Raw genomic sequence first — 17,342 nt, forward strand, 5'->3', positions numbered from 1 at the left:
ATGTTAAACAAAATGTCGAGTCAAAGGCCAAAACAAGGAATAAAAATAGATATTGTGTAGATTATAATGACACTAAATTAAATTGTAAGTGAGATTTGAGTAGTTTTTGAATTATAATAAACATGATTCATGAAAACATGCTTGGCTTATTTATAGGTACAAAATTAAAGAAGGAAGCAGCAAAGCATTGGTAAGGAATTGGGAGTTTCTAAATCCCTCTCTGCAGTGAACTGGATCCCAACTAACACAGGATGAATTTTCCTTCAGATGCAGGTCACCTTCATGGTCAGACATGGTGAGTTATTTTGAGCTTTTGGCTGTATTAGCTATGCTAAGACTGGATGTAGGTTCACAAATAGTTTAGTATTAAATCCCAGAACGTAAACAATGTATGTTTTCCAGCTCAAAACGACGGTTTTCAGTTTCTAATAATTCTGAAAATTCCAATTTCTAAAAGTCCCAAATAGGATTTGACTGGAAAATCCCCACTTTGAAATGAAACAGTTTCAGATTTACATCTGGTGCATAAACGATTACTAACATTAAGAGGACATTGTGTCTTTAGAGTAGATTAAAAGAAACACTGGGTTACAAAGTGTCAGAAACACAATGGCTGTTTTCTTTCTCATTTTATTTAATGTAACTTGTTGTATAATTTCATATGGATATCAGCTGTAGACTGAAACCTTGTAGAGCTATTGACCTTAAATTTGAGTCTCTGCTTGCCCTTGCCAGGTAACGAAAACTGATCTCTGTCCTGCATCCATTCATGAAAAACATCTCACATTACATTCTCACGGATCCACTTGACAGTCTCTCCTCCTCTTTCGCTTGTGTAAGCTTGCTTAGTCTCCTGTTAAAATCAAACACATAATTCAGAAATGGTGCGTCCGTGAAGATAAATAAGTACATTAGAGTTTATCTTTAAATGTGGGAATTTAAAGCCATGGACATTGCAGAACATTGTGAGCACACAGATTTATGATCAGATGCCTGATTTTTAAAAATCTATTCAGATCCTAATCTGGTTGAAAAAGTTTTCTGTGCCTCTTTAATCCTTCCTGACCTTAGAGATTACAATGTGAAGCCTTTTATTTTAACTTAATGGGGTTAGTCATGAAGATATCAGATTTTTGCAACTTTTATATCATTCTTTTTGGGCAGAATAGGTTAAATGACTGCAAGATATAAATGAAACAAATAGGAAAAAAAATATGAAATTTGCATTTCATATTTTTATACAATATAAGTACTCACACTCACTTTAACTTTTCATAAAATACATTTTACAGCCTTAACAGGTGCTTGCATCTTTTCACCAGCTTCATATATGTGAATACATTTTTTTTGTTTTTTTTTCTACAAATTTTACTTTACATAATGACTCAAGTTCAGTCAAACTGGACAATTTCCAAGTTTTGTTACAGATTCTCAATAGAAGTCTGAATTGATTTTGATTTAATTATTCTGACACATGACCATACTTTGATCCAATATATTTAGCTTTTTGATGTCACTGCCCTGCTGAAGGGTCAACATGCAGCACAGCACCTGACCTTTTCCAGCCTCTAAAAGGTTTTCTCTTAAGACCGCCTGTATTTAATTAATCTACCTTTCTATCAACTCTGCTCCACTTTGTTTCTGCTGAATAAACGCATCCCCAGATTATTTCTTAATTTTCTAAAAACACTCTGCATTCTGCATTTATGCTGAGGTTTTCAATCTGATCAGAACACCTTCTTCCATGATTGCAACGTCCCTGGCAGAGTTGTAAAGAAAAGTGGGCCAAAATTCTTCCACCACGGTGAGGAGGCCAAACAGGAAACAGTGAACGCCATTGGCTCCCACTTTGTTTCAGAGTGCACTTTTTGAGGTCCTGTATTGACTCTAGTAGCTCTCCATGGCCAAGCATTAGGTTACACAAGAGGACGTACTTTCCTGGCAGGTGCGCAAAGGTCCTTTAATAATCAGAGCCTGCTGATGGTGGCCTATACAAAGCTGGAAACAAAAGAGAGACAGAGCTTTTTATTCACTGTCCCCCAGACTCTGGAACTCACTTCCTTTGGAGTGGAGTCTTTCTGTTTATTGCATAAATCTCTCACTCAACTAATTTTTATTAAATCAAAACAAAACTGTATTAAAACCTTTGAAAAGTAAAAAAAATAATAAGTGTAAGATAGCATCTAACAAACCCTAACTAAGGTAACATCTATAGCTGTATAAATATTGTGCATGTGTGCTAAGTTTATTTCCACCACAGTTTTCTGTCCTCATTTTGATTCGCTGCCTGAGAGCATTAACGGCAAAATTTTAAACTTCATCCATATTGTCAACACTTTAATGAACTGGATCTAAATCTAAGAGAGAACTATTCAGTGTCAGTGGCACCATCTTTCAGACATGTAATGTTCCTGGAGTGCAGATGCAGGTGTCAGGTGCTCAAAGGCAGGGTGAAGGTAAGAAGGACTGGGCAGGAAACACTCTGATGCATGCCAGGCCAGGCTGGACACCGTTTGCTAAAATGACTGAAAACCAGGTTTGGTTTTGGGGCATTTTCCACATTAGGAACATTTAATGTGACATTTTACTTGCAAAAAAGCCTAAGGCAACTCTGGAGTAGCTGCAAAGGGCCATTGCTCAAGTGAGACAATCTTTTGACAAGGCATTAGTTTTGCACTCAACAAATCTGGCCTTTATGTAACATGAAACTGTGCAGGGTCCACAGCACATATGTGAAAGGCAGGGTTATGGACAGATGACACCAACATTTTATGTTTGAGTCTACATGCAAAACTCTGTGTAGGAAAATTGACACTTACTCCCCCCTGAACACACTATGCCTTTGATGAAGTAAGTAAGGGGCTGTGTCATGCTGTGGGGATTCAGCAAGAACAGCGTTCATTGACAGAGAAACTTCCAGTGGAAAATCTAAAAACAACATCAAATCATGCTGACTCAGCGTTTGAATGTTTTGCATCATAATCTAGAAATATAAACTGTCCAGCAGGAAGAAATGCTCATGTTAACACCGTGGATGTCAGATTTATATAACGCAGCCTTGACTTTGTCTTATTTAACATGCATGAGTGCATGCAGAAGGGTAACCCTATGAGTCGGTCCTACATAATGCCGGGGTCCAGTGACACAGTGTCATTCTAACCCCACAGAGAAGCACAGGGAACTAGAGAGAAAGGAAAAACACATCAATAATTGAATCTAAATCAGTCTCTTCCTACTCTCAGCCTAATGAAGTCAGTGCCTCCAACTGGACTCTTGAAGAAACCTGTGGATAAGAAACTGTGACTCAGACGGAGAGCCTTGGTGTTTACAAGTTCTTTTTTGGAGTTCTTGTTTTGTTTTTTCGGTTTGTGCTCTATAGTATTTCTCAGAGTAAAGAAGCAGCTGGACTCAGGATCATCATGGTACCATGGTGGCCAAACTGCTAGGGCTGGCCTTTCTTTATCTCACGACCGGTCCATTCACCTTCTCTGCACACGGTAAGGATTGAAGGAGTTTGAATTCAATTACAAACACCAAATTACTTTTTAAAATGACTTTTTGGCTCTTAAATATTTGATTATCCTTTTATGCGCAATGTTATTTTGATATTTAATTGCATGATTTTCCTCTAGGCAACTACAAGTAAAATGTACTTTTCTTATCACCTGTCAGCATATAGAATAATTCTAAAAAATAGTTAAATACAAATAAAAACAAGAAATATATCAGTCACAGACGACTGCATTCTTTCCATTCCACTTCCACTGTATTTTGGCCATAAAAGCCACAAATAAAAATCTTCTCATTCCAGATTCAAATCCAAATGATCAATTTCTTCCAACATAACTTATACAATTACATCATTACTTTTTCTCAGTTTTTGTGCTGTTGTTTCCTCTATATTTGCTTTATAACAATTAAACATGACTATACTTTCAGAGAAATAGTAAATTTGAAAAGGTTACACATTTTTCCAAGTTGCATTTGAAAATAAAGTGAGATTGTGTTGGAATCCTGTGAACCTCTCCTGAAACTCGCAGTGTAATCAAACCTGCAGCAGGACACCAGCAGGGCACCTGACACCACCATCTTTCTCCATGACCCTTTTGCAGGCACGTTAGTGTACCCTGTCCCAACTTCATCTATAAACATCAATCCAAACTGGGAGGTGGTCTACCAGGACACTGTCATTTATGGGGTGGTGGATAAAGCCGTGATCCTGGAGTGTGGCACCAGCATGCCTGACATCTACATATGGAGCTTCACCAAGCCCGGCACTGACGGCATCAGAGCAGTGGTGTATAATCTGGGGAAGGGGCCGAGGATCCAGCAGCTTGCAGAGACACTTGGACAGTTGACCATCATCTCAAACAGTGCAGCAGTGAGCATTGAGAAGCTGCCCCTGGCTGCTCATGGCCTGTTCACCTGCCAGGCCTTCTACAATGTCGACAAGGAGCCCGTAGTCTACTATTACTACGTTCACCTCAATGTCAGAGGTAAGACTCTCAACTCAAATTACGTTTCTTCGTCAAGCAGGGTGTACGTAACAGGCTCAGCTTTTCTTGTATACTTTGACACTTCTTCTGGTAAGTGTAACATTTTTGATCACCAAATCAGTGACCAACGAGTCAACAGTTGTCTTTTGTTAAAATAAATAAATAAAATCAAGAAGCAATATAGTTTTTAAAAATTAGTCTTCCATACTGCCTTGCTTTGGATGCCAAGTCATAGTTTTTATCTGCTTGTTTATTTGTTTGCTTCCTTACAGTAATGTGAAGCAAACTGGACTGAAACAAAAAACATTTTTCTTTTACAGGTTTTTCGTTTTTGTCCAATGTTGTAGATCAAGCATTTCGGACCGTTTTGGTTCCCAGTCCTCTTTTCTCATTAAGCCTGATCTCCTCCATTAGAATTATTTGAAACATCTACTTTAAGTGCTCAGTTTAGCCCCTGACTGAGGATGCACAATTACAAAGCACATGTTCTGAAAACATTTAAAGTTTCAAAAACTTTAAATTTTAATCTAATTTTTACTGTAGATGAAATTGGTCAATTCTTTCAGTTCAACATCGTTAGGGGGGTTTTGAGCATAAACTGTCTTTTGAAGATCAGTCTACAACTGTTTAATTGGATGCATGTCCAGACTTTGACTAGATCATTCCAAAACCTTATTTTGTGTCTTAGCCACTTGCAGGTGAACTCGCTGGTGTGCTTTGAAATATTGACTAAGTTTAAAACTTATATGTTACGACTGGCTCAAGGTCATAACAAAACGGGAGACCATGCAGGTGTTAAAGTGTAGAAAAATGAATATTTATTAACAAAAACAACAATGGATTGCAGATATTAATATCAGTGGTGTAATGCAAATGCTTGGATGTGTTGTATGAGTGCATATGGAAGTGTTGAAGTGCAAAGACAAACTCAAAAGTGCAAAAAGGAAGGGAGCTGAGGCCTGGCAACAAAACACTACAAGCGTCAAGTCAGAGTGAACGCTGAAGGCGACCAGAAGATGGAGACAGCCAGGTTTAAGTACTCTGCGCACCCAATCAACCTGATCAGCAGCACCTGTAAAGGGGAGGAGCACAAGGACAGACAAAGGCAAAACCTGCAGCCCAGCCCTTAAGGCCCAGGGCCGTAACATTATATTATTATTATTTCTATTTTGGGGATATGTTTGTGTCTGGCACCAAGCTCATTAAATCAGTTTGTGTGACCTTAAAAAGAAACACACAAATCATAGATCAGGTGTAATGGTTTTACACAAAAACAAGTCTGTCCATTTTTTTTTTTGATAATCAACAGAATCAACAGTCATTCAGTCTACAAGTAGCCTTAAAGCTGGTATAGTATCAAGCAAAACAAAAGAGTCAGAGATCATGGACTGGTTCAGTCATGCACTGTGAAAACAACATAATGAAAATGATTATTAGCATACAAAAAAACTCTCATTTCTTTCTGTCTTTTTCTTGAACGCAGTCCCCGTCAGTAAGCCGTATCTATCGCTAAGCGAAGTGTCTCCGGTGGAAGGCTCCACCATGTCAATGCAATGCAACCTGGAAAACGGAACCGGGCCAATCCAGTACGTATGGCAGCACGAAACCCACAGTGGCAACATCACGGTGGTGGCCCAGGGAAGCAGCAACCGCATCAACATGACGAACGTCAACAGAAACCACACTGGCTGGTACCGCTGCATCGCCACCAATCCCGTCAACAGTGAGAGCTCTAATCGTTTATGGCTGGACACCATCTGTGAGTGTTAAGAAGTTTATTTAATCATCTTTTATAATCTTTTGAAAGAGTGTTAGTATATTTGCAAATTCCCATTTATTTTCTGTTTTCAGAAATGAACATTAATAAAAAAGTTTTTTTTTATTAATCTTCCTTTGCTCTGACAAATAATCAATAAGCAGAGTCCACAAGTGTATAATTTAATATCAGTATAAGTCCAGTTCTTCTCTGAAGGTGTTTGTTCAAGAACAAAAACAAAAGACGACACTAGACACAACAAAACAATATGAAGTTCAATAATATCTCACAAAAAATATCCCAAGCTTTAAACACGACACGGATCACAGTTTACCTTCTAAATTCATGTGTTTATCTTATTACCTTGTCTTGTGTTTGTTATAAAACCTCAAATTTTGTTTAGTAAATTTGACCCCATTTTCTTACTGAAGTGTTTTTATTTGGTGATGCTGATTGGCTGCTTTTCATCCAATTGAATGTAGCACAGAGTAGTAAAAACTTTACTCCTTATAACACTAAGACATGTCTTCCCACCCCAAACTGACACGTGGTCTCAGTGCTTGGACCATCTGGGCCTTTCATCTCATTGATGCTTCCATGTTCTTTCTCTGCAGACGGTCCAGACATCCCCCGGATAGACGTGACTCCCTACAGTATAACGGAGCGGGGTTACTCTGCATTGGAGAGAGAGACTGTTTCACTGATGTGTCAAGCCCCGTCCAATCCAGTCAGTCAGTACGTCTGGTTCTACAACAATTCCCAGGTCTACAGCGGGCCGCAGTACACCATCACCAAGATCCTTCGCATGCACACAGGAGACTACGCCTGCTTGGCCCAGAACACATACCTGAACACCCGCTCCAAAAAAACCATCAGCCTGACTGTCTACTGTGAGTGTGACCTCTGACCTCAGGTCCTGTTGTTACCTCTATTGCTCTTTTGTCCACCCTCTGTCTTGGTACAATAAGAAGCAGAACTGTAGATGGGGTCTTTCCTCTTTCGCCACATTAAACTTTCTTTCTTTATTCTTACACCATTCAGTATTTCATTTTCACTCATTCAGACGTCAGATCAAACTCACACAACAACATAAATAAACAAACAAGAGAAAGGAAGTATTGCAGATCTGTTCAGGAGTTGGACCTTCGGAGAGTTTGAAGGTACTTTTTCAGGTACCTTTTGTTGCAGCCATGTCATTCAAGTACAGGTTGATCATAGAGGTGGTTACTTTTGATTCACTCTACTCTTTAACCACATGAAAAGATTCAAACCCAGCATTTTGAAGAATGTGTCCTGATGAATTTACCTCCACTTCGAACATCACTGCGTGGCCACTCTATGATGTATCCTTGCAGACCCTCCTGACGGTTCCCCCTCCTGCTCTGTGGAGGCCGCTCTGAATCACACCGCTCTGAAGCTGCTCTGCGTCTGGGCCGGGGGATTTCCCTCCCCGTCCTTGGACTGGACCGGAGATCTGGTGCAGGCAGGAAAAACCCAGGTGGACGCAGAACAACAAACGAATATACAAAGTGGCGCTGCCATCATTCTGCCCACTCAGAGCGTGACCTCTAACAGCTTGTTCAGATGTGTGGGCGCCCATCCTGCTCTGAAGCAAACGACAGAGTGCAGCACACGGACATGTGAGTACACAAATGATGACAAAAGGGTTTTTGTGTTGTCATATAATGTTTTATTTCCATACATCTCCTCCTTACAGACATTCCCCCTGCAGAACCGGTGTGTTTTRCCTACGTCACAAACACTCAGCAATACCTGATGCTGTCCTGCTCCTGGGACGGAGGGGCCCCAAAGGCCCTAGTGTGGTGGGAGGGACCAGGGGGCCAAAGCAAAGGAGGACAAGAAAACTCCAACATCCTGGTCCTCCGTTATGGGACGGCCCGAAGTGGGACACCATACACCTGCTATGCTAAACACCCACTTCTGGTGGAAACAAAGAGTTGCAGGCTCACACTGGGTCAGTCCTTACAATCACTGTACCAAACGGTAAACAGCAGAAGGGATTTTTGTTTTTAAAAAAATACTTAATATCTTTAATTTTCAGAGGCCCCTGTGTTGTTGACGCAGCGCAGAGTCATCTCTGTGTTCGAGGGGAGTGACGTTCAGCTCACCTGCAATCTGAGAGCCAATWACCTTCCAGCCAATGAAATCACCTGGTTCAACAATCAGGGCGTGGATGTCCAAGACACTTCGAAGTACWTGCTGCTGCGAACGCCTGCMTGGGCCAACCTGACTGTGAGAGAAACCGACGAGATGCAGGACAGCGGAGAGTACAGATGCTCCACTTCAAACGCAGTGGGAGGCGCTGAGATCAACATCACTCTGGTGGTCCAGAGTAAGAATCAGATTTCATTTTTCTTTCCAAGTCCTTAGAAGAAGTTAGGAGAAGTAACATTCATATTCGGTTCAATAAAGTTAAATTCTTAGTGACGATTTTTACCCGTTAAATGTCAGAAAGTAAAATATTATACAAGTGTTTATATCTTTTTGTATCAGAGCACCCCATGCCGCCCAATGCCACCCTGATCAGAGCGACGTACAACAGCCGACAGCGTACCGAGGTGGAGCTGGAGTGGCAGGTCGACGGTACGGAGGAGACTGGAGGATGGACTGGTTTCCACCTGGAGCACCAGTGGGTGTCTGAGCGACCAAACAAGAGAGGGAGCAGCAATATTTCACAGCTGCAGATGGAGGAGAGGATTGGTTCCCAAGACTGGTACCGTACCATCATCCAGGATCCAAGCAGCAGGAGTCACACAGTTCGAGAACTGACTCCGACCGTTACCTACCAGTTCCGCATAACACCCATCAACCACCGCACCATCGGACACCCGTCTCCAACAAAAACTCCAGGTACAGCAAGTGAACTCTTACAAAGCAATAATACAAGCAAGATTTAGAAACAGTAGGAAAAGGCAGATCATGTAGGCCACAGGACCAGATGATATTTTAAATCTCTTCAGCCATCAGTTTTTTGTGATTGCTGCTGCCCTGATTACTGTGTTTAAAATCTAATTTTGTTTTTCTTTTTATCCTCTTAGGTGAAAGACACACACACACAACAAAAAAGCACACATTGACACACACCTGACACTGGCACATTCACCCAACTTCTCTCTGTTTCCACTTCCTTCCCCTCTAATCTTTCTAGAAACTGACCCCATTTAGATTCTTCTTATAAAACACTTGATTTGTCAAAATAAGTAGATTATACATGATGCAGAAATTTTACTGGGCTAACTAGAGGATTTAGGTTAGAGTAAGATACATTTTTCCCAGTTTTGCAATTCTATGTTTGCAGCACAAACTGGTTTCGAACCACTTCAGATTCTTACAGAACGTATTTTTCAGGATGAACTATTTCCTTGTTGTTTTTTATTTATTTCAGAGGTGTACTATTTTGCAATCTGTAACTGTGGTCTCTTGCAGCGGAACCACGCAGCAACATGTACCCTGCTGTGATCGGAGCAGCGATAGGCGGGATGCTCTTCGCAGCCATTCTCACCGTCCTCCTGCTCATGTACATAATCCGTAACCGCAACAACAACCCCAGTGAGTCCTAGACAGGAGAATCACAATTTAGCAAATGCAGCATGTAATAATAAAACCACTTAAACATTTTTATGAGTTAATGTATTTTTGTTCCCCCAGGACTGCATGACCTGCTGTTTGGCATGTGAGTATCTTGGGTATTGATGTTTGTTTATCCGTATGAGGCTCATTTCCCAAATAAATAATCCATGTCTTTTTTCCTGTTTGTTTATTTCTAGGCAGCACAGCCAGTCAAGAGAGAACATTAATTTTCCAGAGGATGAAATGGTCAGAGGGTCAGATGGAGGGATAGAGGACATCGGGGGATTATCAACTGCAGGCAAGTCAACCTCAAAAACCGTTTCTTCTTTTCTTCTGTTGTTATCAACATAACATTTTGTTAAGAATCAACAGTTTATTTAAAAGCCCTTCCACCAAAATTGCTTCACACTATTTGGAATTGACAGCCTTTGACCTTTAAACTAAAACCATTCTGGAAAAATCTGATGCTTTATTAGTCTAATTTTATTGTTTTTAGTCATATACTGTTTTACTAATCTACAGAAACATCAACATTTTCAACCCAACGGTGGAAAAACACTAAATCTGACCAAGTGATTTTGGTCCATTTCTAGTGCAAATATCCTAATATGCTTGAAAAAAAAAAATCTTTACAGCAAGATATATGACCTTGTTTTATGTCTATAATTCCTTAATATTCATTTTCAGATTATGTGCCTTACAAAATGGGAAAAGTCTCATAAGTGAAATAATCTTCCAATGGAACTAGCTCAATATGAAGGAACTATTTACTTAAAACAAGCTCATATATATGACTGAGAAGTTTTGTGTATATGTATAATATATATATATATATATATACAGACTCCACAAAAATTAGTTTGTTCAGATTAAATTATTTACACTTTGACAATACTAAAAACCAAAGACTGACAATATATATTTTTTTATTTGCTTTACATCATAACTTTTATAATGTAAAGCACTTTGAACTGTCTTTGTGCTGAAATGTGCTACACAAATAAAGATGGTTGTTTGAACTACGAGACATATTTCCTTCTCATTTACTGGATGTTGAACCTTGATGTTGATCTTTTTCAGGCCCGGCCGTTTCTATACCCAGGGCATCCTCGCCCCTCACCGCCTCACCCAGGAGTGCCACTCCCACCCCCACCAGTCAAGCTCCTCCCTCTGGAGACGATAACGAGCCAGTGAGCGTCACAATCACAGTCAAGGCTGCAGAATCCTAGAATAAATAAACCAGCTGTAGTTTACACTGGAGCCCTTGTAGATAGGGTCATGCACGTCGATTTGTCTTATTTATCTTACAAAACATTTTGATGTTGGTTTAAAAACGTCAGGCACTGCAAAAATGAGCTAGACTGTCAATTTACTATGTAGAATATGTACATGCTAAGTGTTTTTTTTAGCTTTTCACCTTAGCAGGCGTTCGTCTTCATTACACATTAACTTCAAATTCTTTCAGATTTGCAGAGGATAGTAATACGCGTTTGTGTATCAATTGAAATGTACGATTTTTTCATTATCACATATCTTTATTAATTTATTCAGCTTTGAACATTAACATATCAAAAACAACCAGAACACTTCAGTCTTTATGAATGGCAGATTATAGAAAACCATGTGATCTATAAAGTCTTGATCTTTCAAGTGTATAAAAGCAAACAAATGTCAACAACATGAACATGCAAATATATACAGTTTGTCTCTAAAGTCCATGACAGCGTGTGTTTTTCTGCTTATTATGTGATGGTAAGTAAAATCTTCTGAGTGCAGACCACATCTCCGAGCTTCTGCTTTATCTTCACAAAGAGTCGTTTGAACTCCAATCCGTCACCCTGAAAAGGCAAAAGTCATTTCAGCGTTTCAGAGCAACGCAAACAAGAACTCCCAAAATGCATCTGATGTATTCTCTTAAGCGATTAAGCAATATTTGTACAAAAAGGCAATGACTGGTTGCAAAATCTGTCTGTTCGCTCTGGTGCATCTCAATAACAGTTCAAAGTCTTCCTTCCATAAGATAAATGCAATTTTAAGATAAAGAAAGTTTTCATTTCCTTACATATTTATGTGTTTTTGGGGGTTTTATATGTGATTTTTTTTGACAGAATTCAGCACATAGTTGTGAAATGGAAGGACATTTATACATGGCTATCAATCTCAATCCAAATCAAAACACTGAAAAATTGATAGAAATAAAAAGAAAAGTTTTCTTCAACACACATAAAATTATGTGTGTTGGTGTATCACATAAAATCCCAATAAAACAGACTTAAGTTGTGGCTTTAATGTGATCAAGTGAGGAAATGCTTAAATAATCTAACTACTTTTACAAGCTACTTTAGTGCTTGCAAAGCAAGAAAAGGACGATCATTTTCTAAATTTCTGTTGCTGCTTCTGCACTTTCCCTGTATTTTCTCTGGTTTCCAAGCCCGTTTCACTTTGCACGTTCAAGGTTTTAGAAGAATTCAACCTGAATGCTCTTTCACATAGAAAACCACATTCAGGCATCGATCTGAAATGCAGCCGCTTACCTTAGAAAGTCTGAAATCCAGCAACACCCGCTGATTCATCTCCAGCAAAAAGACCTTGAAGATTAGCTTGTTGTTACGTTTGTCCAGAGTGCTTACAGTAACCTGAAGAGGAGGGAGAACTTTATGAAGATAAAAACGCACCAGCTCCAGTTAGAGGACGCCTGTGTGAAGGCAGTCCTTAATTACCATCCACTAAAAAAAATAAAAAATAAAAGAAAGTGTTTACCTGTTGGGTGCAGGTGAGTTTGAAGACAAGTGCCATGCCGTCACAGACGTCTTTCAGGGCAGATAAGGAGGCGTCGGCGTTCACATTGGTAAAGAAGCGAGTCATTCTTCTGACTAATCTTTGCCACAGCGACTATTTAGAGAGAGAAACACGTCAACAAAGTATTAAACAAATGTGAGTTTTTGTTCATTTTTAATACATTTAATACATATTTTCTGAATGCGCCGTACCTGACTGGCTCCCGGCGTGCCCAGCAGCTGACTGCCCAGCAACATGTGCTCAGGTTTAGTTGGCTGGGAGAAGCTGACCTGCCCTTCAGTCGGGCCGATCAACAACATGGATTCCCATCCACCTGGAGCAAAGTCAGGCTGAGAGCTGGAAAACTGCATCCTTTCATCACTACACACACAGACAGATCATAAATGAATAATATTTTGGTTAAATCTGTATGAAAACATCACTTTGTTCCAAGGCTTGGACCTGTTTGTCCGGGATTTAAGCTCCAACTCCGTTCGAAGAACTTTGTTGGATCCTGATCTCTGACAACCTGGAGAACAAAAGACAGAAATCAGCCCCGTGAATATTAACCCATTAAGACACATGATTAAAATAACATCTGAAAATAACTAAAATCCTGTATCAGGCTTGCCTTGAGTAAACCAGCGATCCTTCTGTATGTCTGCGATAACGATTCTTGCATCAGGACGGGGCAGCAGCAATTTGGACAGCAAACCTAAGGAAATTTATGAAAAAAAAACAAGAATTTAACCTACAGATTTTAAAACAATTTTGAATACAAAACAATTGATGAGTAAAATCTTTAATTTTTAGACTGACTTATACAAGCTTTACTCCAAAAACCATAAAATGTAGACTCAACTAAACCTGGAATCGATTATTGCTTTCTAAATCAATATTCTGTGAGGCAGTTTATGCTCTGGTATGGCTTTATTTTGTTTTTAAAAATTGTGTTTGTGCCTATTCACATCTGAACCAGAACCCAAGGCTGCATTTATCTACAGGTCTGAAACCAAACTGATCAATGAGTTGAGCAAGAAGTCAACTTGTGATATAATTAAACATAGAAAACATAATTAAAAAATTTTTTAAACATACTTTATATTCCAGAGATTTGAAAATTAACATTTTAATGTACGGAATGGGGGGGGGGGAAAAGTCTACAAATTCTAATTATTTGACAGTTATTCAGATTTAAAATTGATTATCAAGCTTTTCAAAATTAAGTGAGAAAACTGCATAATTTAGAAATACAATACATTCTGCCAGTACTATTAAATCCGGTTCCTTTTTTCAAAACGATATATAATTTTTTTATTTCATTAGTGAAGGAATGATGACTTTATAAATGATTCCCACCTGTATCTTTACATAATACGGATTAATAAAACTAAATACATTTTAGTAGGAAAAATATTGCAATCCATGTCAGACGCAGTGTTTTTTTTTTCCAGAATTCAGTACGACACGTAGTTGTTAGTGTAGTCTGAGTCTTACTAAGAGGCATGGGCTGGATTTTCTTCCAGGGAGGTAGGTAAGTCTTCTTCTGGAGCCAGTCTGAGTATTCCTGGCAGCTCTTGGTGGGCTGGTCCCAGGGCAGTTCTGATAAAGAAAAACAAACATGCTAACCAAAGGCTTCTGCACCTCAACAGCAAGTAACAGGAAATCCTCCAGATCATTTGTGACACAGATTCTAAACAGAAAAAGAAAAAATTCCAGACAATTTCAATTTCCATCTCAACACTTTTGTTTCACAGTAATATAGTGACAAACCCTTATTAATAAAGTTGACAATGTTATTTGTATTTGTTTATTTATTTCAAACATATTTTAAAAAACAAGAGAACAAGCAATCAAAACGTGTGAATACATAACCAAGAAGAAAATAATTTGTTTGCTTCCTTTTTTCTGTTTGAAAAGAAGTAGGAAGAAGTGAAGACTTATTTAATCTGACCCCTTATTTCAATTTAATGGAATATATTACTGACTGACTCAATAATTATCAAAAATGTGTAATTGAAACCATGCTATATCATTAATGTGGATTTTTAATATACTGTGCCAACAATACATTATATTACATAGACAGGATAGCTACAAACTAATTCTCATGAGACAAGAAAATCTACGGATAATCCTAACAGTAGTAATGACAATTGTAAATAACAACCTCACATAGAGCAAAGGCTCCCTGTACAATGTGAGTAGCATAGCTTAGTTTTTTTTTTTTTTTTTATCAATCAATTGATCTGATTCTGATGACTGAAGTTTGTGGGCAAAATGCATAAATTTGAGGAATCAATAATTTCCCAAAAACTGAAAGTTCCTACAGTCCAAATGCACCATTTGCATCTCACCTCCTGCCAGCATCGCGGTTAGAACGATCCCACAGGCCCAGACATCTGCAGGCTGAGCTTGGTACTCCTGCTGGCTGAGAAGCTCTGGAGCAACGTAGGGCAGCGTTCCACAGAGTCGATTCAGAAGGCGCTCCCGCCCTTTGAAACGAAACATGGTGGCCAGACCGAAATCCGTCAGCTTCAAGTTGTCTAAGAGGAAAGAAAACACCTCTTGAAGTATAAATATGTTAAGCATGAACTCCAATTAGTACACATATTATTTCCTCACCTTTGTCATCCAGCAAAATGTTTTCTGGCTTTATATCTCTGTGGGTGATGCCAAGGTTGTGAAGGTACTCCTGTGAAAACAGAGCAAGAAGAAAACCTTTAAAACAAGTGTAGATTTTTCAAACTTTTACTGTCTGAATTTACTCACCACAGCGGCGATTAGCTGCTTGAAAAACTTATGAGCATCTTTCTCTGGCATCCCCACATCAGGCTCTATAACAACAGAAGAAGCCCCCCAAAAAACTTACCATATAAAAATTATATGCAAGATTGACTTGCATCTAATACATTTTATTGGGATTTCATGTGATAAAACACAACAAAGTGCATAAATATAAAGTAAAAGGTAAAGTTTGACAATATGTTGTTGCAGCACACATTTGTCCATAGAATCCATATAAAATACATTCAAGTCTGTGGATGAAATGTGAAAGAATGTGAAAATTTTCAACAGATCTTGGCACTTTCACGAAGGGTTGTAGATGCAAATTTACACTGCGAATAAATGCCACAAAATCATTCTGCAACAACTTGTCCATTACCGATACGGTCGAACAGCTCTCCTCCGGTGCAATACTCCAGAAAAAGATAAACAGTCGGTCCTTCCTTTCGATGACCAAAGAACCTCACGATGCTGGGGTGGGTGAGTATCTAATAGAGAATAAGTGTTAAAATGTGTATATTGTGAGGCTTAAAGTGCAAAACAAGCAGCCTACCTTGTGGATGCAGACCTCCTTTTTGACATTGTCTGCACACTCTTTAGCCTGAGAAGTGTCAATCACCTTCACTGCCACTGCCTCTTCAGTCTGTCTGTTCACCAGTAACCTCACTCTGACACAATCAGAAAAAAAAAAGGTTAAATTATGAGGCACATGACAATGTTTTAAATAAATGAAAATAAATTGTGTGGAAAAACTAAATTGTGGATCATGCAGTTTTTACTGCTAAGCATAAAAAAATTATTCAGACAATGCAAACATCTATATTTCAAAGGGTACAGATTTGCATTTTCAAGTGGTCAAATATGCACAATCTGTTTGACGGCTATGTAAAAAGTACAAATATATATAACAACTCATTCTATTCTTACTCTCCATAAGCTCCTTCTCCCAGAGTCTGAACGACGTCCCAGTCCTGCACAAAAGGGATCGCCATGCTGCGATGCAGACAGACACATGTTTTTATAACACATATCAAACAAGATATGTGTAACACGTACCTCATTAACAACTGTGCATTTGAAACCTGACATTCCTAAAGTCTAGACATGCTAGGAAGGACGCGAGATGTTAAATGTCACTATTCATTTGAAGGGAAAAGTAGTTTAAATATCTCTATATTTCATCGTACCTGAACAGCCTTCAGCTGGAGTTTTCGCACAAGGTGGTTCACGAAAGACTAAAATAACTTTGTCATGTGTCAGCGGTAGAAGCTTTATAAAATCCTGGCGTAAATTTGGCGCCTTGTTGTTTTACTGGACGCAACTTCCGCTAAGCTTCGTCATTTCCGCTAGACCAACATAGGGTCTGCGCGCTGTCGCCCTCTGTCGCAATAAAATAAAATAAAATAAAATAAAATAAAATAAAATAAAATAAAATAAAATAAAATAAAATAAAATAAAATAAAATAAAATTTGAGAATTGATAATTGTATCATTTTGGAGGGATGATTAACTAAATTGCACTAATTAAGCATCCTTCTCATTAACATTTGTTTAGAATGAAAAACAAACACCAACATCAGTAATGGTAATAGTTTTTTAAAAGCCGACTTAAACCATCACATAAATCGGGTTACATATGGGGGTCTACAGATTTCTCCACAAGATGGCGCTGGAGAAAATCATACAAGTCAAAAAGAAAAGACTGAGAAAAATCTATGCATAAAAATTAAGCCTGTAACTGACAAATCTTTTTCATAAAATTCAAATATATATATAATTTTTCATGTAATTCCAGCATTAGGCTTTAGACAGTTATTGACAATGAAAATATCAACATGAAAAGATGAGGCTCCTTCTGAAAAGATATATCATAAGGGTACACTTCTGTTCATATCTGTGTTGGCCTAAAACAGCAAGTTAATCAACAAACACCA

The 17,342-nt window shown here is 38.6% G+C and overlaps 2 protein-coding genes across 3 annotated transcripts; one reads left to right on the plus strand and one right to left on the minus strand.

Annotated features, from left to right (window-relative positions):
* The first annotated feature begins 3,213 nt into the window (after nucleotides 1-3,213).
* On the plus strand, nucleotides 3,214-11,561 carry vsig10l2 (V-set and immunoglobulin domain containing 10 like 2). Of its 2 annotated transcripts, XM_008427111.2 has the most exons (12): nucleotides 3,214-3,497; nucleotides 4,113-4,496; nucleotides 5,980-6,255; nucleotides 6,867-7,142; nucleotides 7,608-7,892; nucleotides 7,970-8,227; nucleotides 8,315-8,605; nucleotides 8,767-9,123; nucleotides 9,700-9,822; nucleotides 9,922-9,946; nucleotides 10,041-10,141; nucleotides 10,924-11,561. In XM_008427111.2, exons 1-12 carry the CDS (start codon nucleotides 3,428-3,430, stop codon nucleotides 11,070-11,072), a joined length of 2,595 nt encoding a protein of 864 aa, XP_008425333.1. In that variant the 5' UTR covers nucleotides 3,214-3,427; the 3' UTR covers nucleotides 11,073-11,561. The 2 variants fall into 2 exon arrangements, with proteins under 2 accessions (XP_008425333.1, XP_008425335.1); XM_008427113.1 differs by lacking the exons at nucleotides 3,214-3,497; nucleotides 4,113-4,496 and adding an exon at nucleotides 5,738-5,844.
* Nucleotides 11,148-16,746, minus strand: chek1 (checkpoint kinase 1). The gene is made up of 14 exons (XM_008427114.2): nucleotides 16,596-16,746; nucleotides 16,336-16,401; nucleotides 15,962-16,076; nucleotides 15,788-15,896; nucleotides 15,394-15,458; nucleotides 15,247-15,316; nucleotides 14,979-15,167; nucleotides 14,119-14,223; nucleotides 13,253-13,336; nucleotides 13,084-13,150; nucleotides 12,834-13,002; nucleotides 12,604-12,735; nucleotides 12,378-12,479; nucleotides 11,148-11,681 (listed from the first exon to the last, which is right to left on the minus strand). Exons 2-14 carry the CDS (start codon nucleotides 16,398-16,400, stop codon nucleotides 11,586-11,588), a joined length of 1,368 nt encoding a protein of 455 aa, XP_008425336.1. The 5' UTR covers nucleotide 16,401; nucleotides 16,596-16,746; the 3' UTR covers nucleotides 11,148-11,585.
* Nucleotides 16,747-17,342: the final 596 nt, after the last annotated feature.

The sequence above is a fragment of the Poecilia reticulata genome, linkage group LG14 (assembly GCF_000633615.1).
Source record: "Poecilia reticulata strain Guanapo linkage group LG14, Guppy_female_1.0+MT, whole genome shotgun sequence".
Lineage (NCBI taxonomy): Eukaryota > Metazoa > Chordata > Actinopteri > Cyprinodontiformes > Poeciliidae > Poecilia > Poecilia reticulata.